Source organism: Physeter macrocephalus, chromosome 20 (assembly GCF_002837175.3).
Source record: "Physeter macrocephalus isolate SW-GA chromosome 20, ASM283717v5, whole genome shotgun sequence".
NCBI lineage: Eukaryota > Metazoa > Chordata > Mammalia > Artiodactyla > Physeteridae > Physeter > Physeter macrocephalus.
Window position 1 is genome coordinate 19,058,824 of NC_041233.1, and position 9,524 is coordinate 19,068,347.

The window sequence follows — 9,524 nt, forward strand, 5'->3', positions numbered from 1 at the left end:
AGCCTTTTAAACACTTGTTGAGAAACTTTATTGTAATGTGTTGTTAATAGTTAGGGAAGTTTGAATCTTGTGATAAATGTATCAAAAATTCTTTATATACTCTGTGCCTTTATCATGAAGTACATTTATTTCTCTGGTAAAAATAGCTCTAAAGTTTGTTTTCATCTAATTGGTAACCTGAATTTATATCTGGCATGAGTTCACTGTGGTAATAATAACATGTAAATTCAGTATATTTTGAGACAGTATTCTTTTGCTATTCAGTAATTTTGGTTGACGATTTTAACAAAAACACTTCCCACTGTAATTTCAAATTGTTTCTAAATGGATTTTGTGCTGCTGTGTTAGGACAGATTTATTTTGGATGTACCATTATAATAGGAATTCTATATGTATCTTATACTATGACCTTCCAAAATTTTGTTTTCATAATTACTTTTGTGGCTTTGAATATTTTTTTAAAAGGCCCAAATGAAAGCTTGTTAACCAACTGGGTAAATATTTGTGGTCACCTAAGCGTTTTACACCAGAGAGCAGTACAGCATTCAGTCAGTTTTCCTTTCAGAGATCCATTGAGTAACACTTCTCAAACAGGAAATCATTCTTTTAGAAATGTGGACACACAGGTTTTAGTATTTTCGTAGTTTACACAGTTACTTAGATCAGATTCTTGACTGCCACTTTTCTCGGCTTCTTAGGCTTGAATTGTCATAGACGGTTACAGCAGTTCAGATGCCTTTTGAAACGAATGTAACTGAAGATTGAGCATATGACTAAACTTTGTATCTGTTCTGAAATAATAATGAAGATTATACATACTTACCCATCAAATCTGACTTAAAAGATTAAATAGAAAGGTTTATAGGAAAGGTTATTGACTGGGAATGGAGCCAGAGGAGTTGTGGGGGAAAATAGTGTGCGTTTCAATGGTGTAATGCACAGATACGTTTGGGGGGACTGGATGTATTATGTAACTGTGATTTGAGTTGTGTAATTTGTTAAATACATTAGTTCAGCTTCCATTGACTCCTTTTTAAAATTCATTCTGATCTTTATTTATTGTTGCATGACTGCAAATGTTTAAAACATTGCAAAATGTTAACAAAGAGTAATGTAATGGTTTTTGTAACCAGTTTCCTTCTGTGCGCATGTAACTTGGATTTCTCAAATATACTTGGTGACTTACCAGTGACATCGGTTTTCTTTTTATTCAACTTTGTGATCTATAGAAATGTGATACCTACTTGATAGCTCAACTGTTACCAGCTAGCTTTGTAATTTTGTAATATTTATCTACTAAGTTAGAGAAGCCTTGTAATATACAGTTGATTGTGCGGGGGGCAGTCTTATTATCACTATGTATGTAATCTGATGGTTTTAAAAACTAAATTTTCTAGAGCAATAAAGTAACTACAATGTTAAGTAAACAATAAAAAGAAGCTCAGGCAGGATGCTCTTTGACATCGGTTTTAGCAATACTTTGGGGGGATAAATCTCCTTAGGAAAGGGAAACAAAAGCAAAAATAAACAAATGGGACTACGTCAAACTTAAAAGCTTTTGCACAGTGACGGAAACTGTCAACAAAATTAAAAGTCCTCATACTGAATGGGAGAAGATATTTGCAAACAAAATATTCATTAAGGGGTTAAGATCCAAAATATACAAAGAGCTCATACAACTCAACATCAAAAAAAGAAACAACCCAATTAAAGATAGGCAAAGAACCTGAAGAGACATTTTTCCAAAGAAGATATACAGATGGCCAACAGGCACATGAAAAGATGCTCAGTATCACTAATTATCAGGGAAATGTAAATTAAAACCACGAGCTGTCAACTTCACACCTGTCAGAATGCCTGTTATCCAAAAGACCACAAATACCAAGTGCTGGCAAGGATGTAGAGAAAAGGGAACCCTTATGCATTGTTTACGGGAATGTAAATTGCTGCGGTCACTATGGAAAACAGTATGGAGATTACTCAAAAAATTAAAAATGGAACTACCATATGACCCAGAAATTCCACTCCTTGCTTTTTATCCAAAGAAAACAAAAACACTAGTTTGAAAAGATATATGCATTGCAGTATTATGTACAATAGGAAAGATATTAAAGCAACCTATGTGCTCATCGATAAATGAATGGATAAAGAAGATGTGGTAAACACACACACACATAAACACACACAATGGCACATTACTCAGCCATAAAAAAGAATTAAATCTTGCTATTTGTGACAACATGGAGAGACCTAGAGGGAATATGCTAAGTGAAATAAGTAAAACAGAGAAAGACAAATACCATATGATTTCACTTACATATGAAATATAAAAAAAACCCACAAATGGACAAACATAACAAAACAGAAACAAAGTTATAGATACCAAGAACAGAGGGGAGGGGATGGGGTGATGAGAGAACTAGGTGAGGGAGATTAAGAGGTACAAACTTCCATGTATAAAATAAATGTCACAGGTATGAAATATACAGTGTGGGGAATTTGTCAGTCATGATATCATATGTTTATATGATGATAGATGGTAATTAGACTTATCATGGTCATTTTGAAATATATGGAAATATTGAATCACTATGTTGTGCACAAGGAACTCACGTAGTGTTGTACATCAATTATACTTCAAAAACAAACAAACTCATAGAAAAAGAGACAATACTTGTGCTTTTCAGAGGTAGGAAGTAGAAAGAGTGGGAATTGGATAAAAGTGGTCAAGTTACAAACTTCTAGTTATAAGAAAGTATGTAGTAGGGATGTAATTATAACATGGTTAATATAATGAACACGGCTGTATGCTATGTATGAAAGTTATTAAGAGAGTAAATCCCAAGACAAAATTTTTTTTCTTTCTTATTTTGTATCTATATGAGATGATGGATGTTCACTAAACTTACTGTTGTAATCATTTTATGATGTATCTAAGTCAAATCATTATGCTGTACACCTTAAAATTATACAGTGCTGTATGTCAATTATATCTCAACAAAACTGGAAAAAGGTTCCATAATACTGTTGCAGGGATAAAGAAATGAGTCACTGGAATAGAATAGAGATCCCAGAAAATTGTATACTTTGGAACATATTTCAATTTATCTATCAATTTATATTTCATACAGAATAGGAGTAAAGAAACTATTCAGATTTGATATGTATGTATTATACATGTATAATGTATTAAATAAAACATGTATTGTATATATATATGCTTGCATTACTTATGTTATAGTTTATACACATATGTATACAAATATATATAAAACAATGGAAACATTTAAAAAGTGTATGTGTGTGTGTGAAAAATGGTAACATTTCACATTAATTGGGAAAGGATCAACTATTTAATACATGACAGTTTCCCAATGGTTACCACTGTAAAAAAAAAAATCCCACTTCATTTAGACATAAAAATAAATTTCAGATGAAAAAAACATCTAAAGGTTAAATAACAATAATTCAATCTTTTAAAAAGAAAATGTGGGAACTATATAACATTTTTGTTGCAAGAATTTCTTGACAAAGCAGAAACCAACAAACCATGGCACAGGGTAGGTGCTCAAATGTCTGTTTAAGAAATTAAAAGATAGATCATATGTTCACATTAAAGTTCTTAAAATCTTTTATGATTAAAATATTATTTTCAAAGTTAAAAGAAAAGCCATAGTCAACAGAAGACATTTTTAACAAACCTAAGCAATGCAATTAAAAAAAAAAACCTAAAAATTGGCAAAGGGTTGAGGCAACTCATAATTAGAAAGCCAAATGGTTAATAAATGTTTTAAAAAAATGTTTTCTTGAGTAATCAGAAAATTATAAACTGAAACCAATGAGATACATTGAATACTATTTGGATTCAAAAGACATTTCAAAAATGACAGCATCAAGTGTTATCCACTATGTGAGAAATGAGAATTCAGACTCTTGAGGGGAGTATAAGTGATTCTGCCACTTTAGAGACCTCACTGCAGAGTTCTGTTCCCTGTGGAACCTCACAGAAAACTGACATCAGTTACGAGATCTCAGGTGCAGGTCCTGTCCTCAGACTGCATTTCTTCAGCCCGTGTTCACTTGTTAATCAACATTAAGTCTAAGGAAGCACTCTCACTTACTGTTTCCTCAATATTCTTAGAGATGAAATCACCAGCAAGGCAAATCAAGAATTTAACACACACTCTACTTTCAGTAAAATTAGAATCTAAGCAGATGTCCAGAGACTTGAAGTTTCTAATCATTATTATATTTCACATCCTTACAACATTTGTGGTTTTTATTATGAAGTAATTATCCATACTATTTATTGCTTATTCTAAGACAAGGAAGGTGTTTAAGATTGACCTTATGTGTATCCTGATTCACGGTTTCAAGACAATCCGTCATCTAAAAATAATTCCCTAAAGAATGTGTTGCTCTTCAGATTTTAAAAAACTCCTGAATTGCAGACAAGAAAATATTTCTTGGCTTTTTTCAAACTCATGCCTTCTTTTGATAAAAGAGGGAAAAAAAACATTAATGTCATATAATTTGAGGTTTCAAAATAAATAAGACTAAAAATAAATCAGATCTGTTAGACAAAACACTGCTTTGATTTCAAACTATACCTTTCACAAAATTCTAATATGTTCTCTAAGGATATGTTACAAGAACCAGGTGTTAAATAAAGAATGAGGGGTTTAGCAAACAATAAAGTATGACCTTAGGATGAGTCACTGTCTGTGTTTAAAACATATATTTTAAAATATTTCCATATGTATGAAAGTCTGAAGCATTACATATAATTTTTTATAGCTAGTTTAATGAAAGAGTCAGTAACTTAGTTATCATACCTGTGGACACAAGGTTTCCAGGTGATTGGCTGCAACTTTGACAATCTTAATTCCATCTTCATTTGTTGACATGGAGCAAGCAAGATTTGCCACCTTAAATACAATATAAAACAATGGAAATTATCTCAGATTATGAAGGAAATGAAGAAACATTTGTCATCCTAGACAAGGAAGAGTATGTACATGTTCACTGAAAATCTCAATGACAAACAACAGCATTTTCATAAATGTCACTGGTATCTGCTTTATGGAAGCATTCAGATAATCTATTGATATTAAATAACAACAAAGGGCCATGGAAAATCATTTAAAGCCAAAAGAAAGACTGGTGAGTGAATTAGTAAACCCTGTACAGTCTCTTGGTATCAACACCTAGCCCATAATAAGATGATAACTATTATGGTTTCCTATGGGACTGAAAAAAAAGTTTACTTATGGATTGAATGCTGATAGATTCTTGGAATCTCATATGATTGTGGTTTATTTTAAGTTTGTAATTGGTTTATTATTTCCCAGAGGTCTATTATGCATACTTAAGTTGCATTAAGCATGACTGTATCTTTATTCATGTTTTATTCAGCATCAAATATGCTGCAAAGCTGGACAAATACAAGATAATTGAATTCTTCTTCCTGTTCTTGATTTTCTACTACAACTTCGTAGGCACTATTTGACATTCGAGCAGTCAATTTGATTCAAGCCCTTAGTAATACCCATATTCTTTTATACATTATTGCTTTTTAAACTCACACTCTTTTCCAGGGAAATGGGTGCCCTTTTAAATAACTACATTCATGTCCATTACCTAAGTCCAATGTTTATAAATAATTTCTTTATACCATGAATGAGTCATGAGAAAGATCATGGAATTCCTTTCTTTTCCTCTGAACCTCACTCCTCTTCAACATTCCCCTTGCTAACAGGTGAGTATTCATGTACAGAGGCAATGTTTTCTTTGATCTACAAAATATGTTGTTGTCTTCATCACTGCAAAGAGATTGCTTTTCTAACAAACACTTTCCTAATATCTCTGTTAGTTATTATATACTTTAGCACATGGCAAGTTTTACTGATCAAATCCAAAATGCATTCAGTTGCAGAGAAACCGCACTTAACTGCATGCAGTGGAAGCGAACAACAAACATATCCTTGGATGACTATTTGTAGAGTACCACAAACTGTTACTTACATGGATTTGCAGCCTTTGCTTTTTTTATAGCATTACTTTAACTTTGTCAACAGTGAAACAACTCCATGGTTTGCATTTACATATAATGAAATAGCAGCCATACATTATTTAACTGGGGAACGGCATTGTTCACTTTATTAATATACATGGAAATGGCTTACTTGAAAAGGTCTTTTGTTGGCTTGAAGGTCATAATGCCTCAACTTTCATATCTGACACATAATTAGCACATTTGTGAATTATTTGAAAAGGGCAGCAGTTTCTTTGCCCCTCTCCCCCACTCCCAAAGCCCCACTCACAGAAAGTAAAATTTAGCAGTCTAACTGCTTTAATACGTCTCATAATAATATGCACTGCACTTGCAGAAAATAGCTATCTGTAAATTTGAGCACTCTTTAAGTAAAAATTTTAAATTATTGCCTCAATCTTTTGGTCAAATCAGATGAATGTTGGTTAATCCAAAGTTTAAAATTACAGAAAGGTACTCTATATAGGCATTCTTTTTTAAAAAATGTTATTTTATATTGGAGCATAGCTGATTAGCAATATTGTGTTAGTTTCAGCTGTACAGCAAAAGGATTCAGTTATATATGTATCTATTCTTTTCCAAATTCTTTTCCCATTTAGGTTATTACAGGATATTTAGCAGAGCTCCCTGTGCTATACAGTAGGTCCTTGTTGGTTATCTATTTTAAATATAGTAGTGTGTACATGTCAATCCCAAACTCCCAATCTATCCCAAACAACCCAATCAAAAAAATGGGCAGAAGACCTAAATAGACATTTCTCCAAAGAAACAGACATACAGATGGCCAAGAGGCACATGAAAAGATGCTCAACATCACTAATTATTACAGAAATGCAAATCAAAACTACAATGCGATATCACCTCACAACAGTCATAATGGCCATCATCAAAAAATCTACAAACAATAAATGCTGGAGAGGGTGTTAAGAAAAGGGAACTCTCCTTCACTGTCGGTGGGAATGTAAATTGGTACAGCCACTATGGAGATCAGTATGGAGGCTCCTTAAGAAACTAAAAATGGAGCTACTATATGATCCAGCAATCCCACTCCTGGGCATATATCCAGAGAAAACCATAATCCGAAAGCATACATGCATCCAATGTTCACTGCAGAGCTATTTATAACAGCCAAGACATGGAAGCAACTTAAATGTCCATCAACAGAGGAATGGATAAAGAAGATGTGGTACATATACACAATGGAATATTACTCGGCCATTAAAAAGAATGAAATAATGTCATTTGCAGCAATATGGATGGACCTGGAGATTATCGTACTAAGTGAAGTCAGACAAAGACAAATATCATACGATATCGCTTATATGCGGAATCTAAAAAAAATGACACAAATGAACTTATTTACAAAACAGACTCACAGACTTAGAGTTTACCAGGAGGAAGGGTGGGGACACTCTTTTACTTTATTTATTTTTAATGTTTCATCTCTACCTTTTTTCCCTTTTAAAAACACATTCTTCTTCTGAACATTTTCTGGTCTCCATGTTTATTGTAGCCAATTCAGTGACTAATGTTAACATAAAAATCAGGCTAAACACAAAGTTTCTGTTTATATTAGCAGATGTAAGTCTTACAAAACTCTCAATTGAAAATACAGCACACCTCAAAGTTTTCTACTCAATTAATGATTATATTAACACTCTTTCTGTCTTCCTTTATTCAGACATACCCAAACTTCTCCTTACCAGAACTGTTCTATGTCAGGTAAACTTTCTAGATAATCAAGTACTATTTCCAGATTAAGGCATGTGGAGTTTTAGTGATATTTTATACAAACAAATTGAATTTATAGGATAGCTAGTATTCTGTGACCAAATAGAGAAAGTTATATGATAAAAATCAATTTACATTTCTAATTTGAGTGATTTGTGATATATTTTCTAAGTCACATGAATGTGTAAATGAAAGCCAAATTTTTTCTAACAATATTCCTAAGTTCTGTGTGGCTCTTTAGGCAGTCAGGTATGTTCTCCAGCATAGCATGAAGGCAACTCCCTATTGGTCAAAGAAAACAGCATGCAAACAAAATATTTTAGAAAACAGTTTGAGATATTTGGACATCTGACAGCTTTTATATATCTAACTTTGACAGTGTTTCAAAAGTCTGTGTAAAGTTTCATTATTCAAGAGATCCTTGTGAAAGATTTTTGCCCACTAAGGAAAACTGTTCACAGAGAGGTTTTGGAGACAAATAGATCTGGGTTTTAACTCAATTCCCACAATTAATAAAATTTCTGACCATGGGCAAAATGTTAACATCTCTGAGATTCTGTCACCTATAAAATGGGTATGATAGTATCAATCTCACTGGAGTACTTTGAGGATTAAATGAGATAGTTTGTGATAGCCTGATGCCAGCTAGCCCTGACCATGTATCAATTTCCTTCCAGCTCATCTCCCTTCTATTAATGGGGGGTGGGAAAGAACATTCACTCTCTCAAGAGGTTTTATAGAATTAAAACTTTAGGGGGTCTAAAAAAATTTGACAAAATGTCTAATCAAAGAGCCACAAATTCAAATGTTTACAGGACTCATGCAAGGAATACAAACATAGCATCCAGATGTAACAGTGGTTAGGGTGCATGGTGGTGCCCCAGGCAAACATGAGTGTGTATGCCCTGCCTAAAGGTATTAGGCCTCATTAAAACAAGTTGAAATACAAGGAAAAACTCACTTCCTTAACCAAGCTAACAGTCTGTTGACTTACTTTAGTTCATAGTTCACCAATTTGTGACCTCTGACCTCATTCTCTAATCCTCTATTGTATAAATAGGAAAACAAAGTCAGAGAGAAGAAACATACTCATACTATCCAAGGACAGGGAGACTATTAATCAAGGCTATGTGTGTGCTATTTATGCCATCCTGAATTAAAGCATTGAAAAGTTTCCTGCATTGAAATGATTGACCAGACTTTTTATTGTTATTGTGCTATGTCCTTAGCCAAGACCAAGAAAATCAGAGCCTAAATTATCCTAAATAAATGAGACCAAGCGCACTCAGGTAAATTCACAAGTTTATTAAAAAAAATTTATTTATTAAAAAAAATTCACAAGTTTATTAAAAAGACAAGGCCAGGACACAACGTTCTTTCATTTTTACAAAAGATTAAGCTATATCACTAAAATAATTGCTGATACTCTATCTAATAATTGCAAAAGTCAAATTTAAAAAAAAATTTCAGACAGGGACATGTTTTCCTGTTACTCAGAGGGGAGTGATTTTTTTAACATCAGCACCTCATTTGTGAGCCTCTTTCCTTCTCACCAGTCCTTGTGCCCTCTAAGATGTACATCTCATTCTAAATGCTTTAAACTTGAATTTACTGCCCTTTCAGGTCTATTAAAAAAAAAAGTTGTAGGGGCTTTCCTGGTGGCGCAGTGGTTGGGAGCCCGCCTGCCGATGCAGGGGACGCGGGTTCGTGCCCCGGTCCGGGAAGATCCCACATGCCGCGG

At 33.3% G+C, this 9,524-nt stretch overlaps 1 protein-coding gene across 9 annotated transcripts in view; it reads right to left on the minus strand.

Annotated features, from left to right (window-relative positions):
* CTNNA3 (catenin alpha 3) overlaps positions 1 to 9,524 on the minus strand; it is a 1,750,900-nt gene that overhangs the window by 600,680 nt on the left and 1,140,696 nt on the right. For all 9 annotated transcript variants that reach the window (XM_028481840.2, XM_028481834.2, XM_028481839.2 and 6 more), the window contains one exon: positions 4,836 to 4,928. In XM_028481840.2, the coding sequence (XP_028337641.1) occupies positions 4,836 to 4,928 (93 nt within the window). The remainder of the gene's footprint in view (positions 1 to 4,835; positions 4,929 to 9,524) is intronic.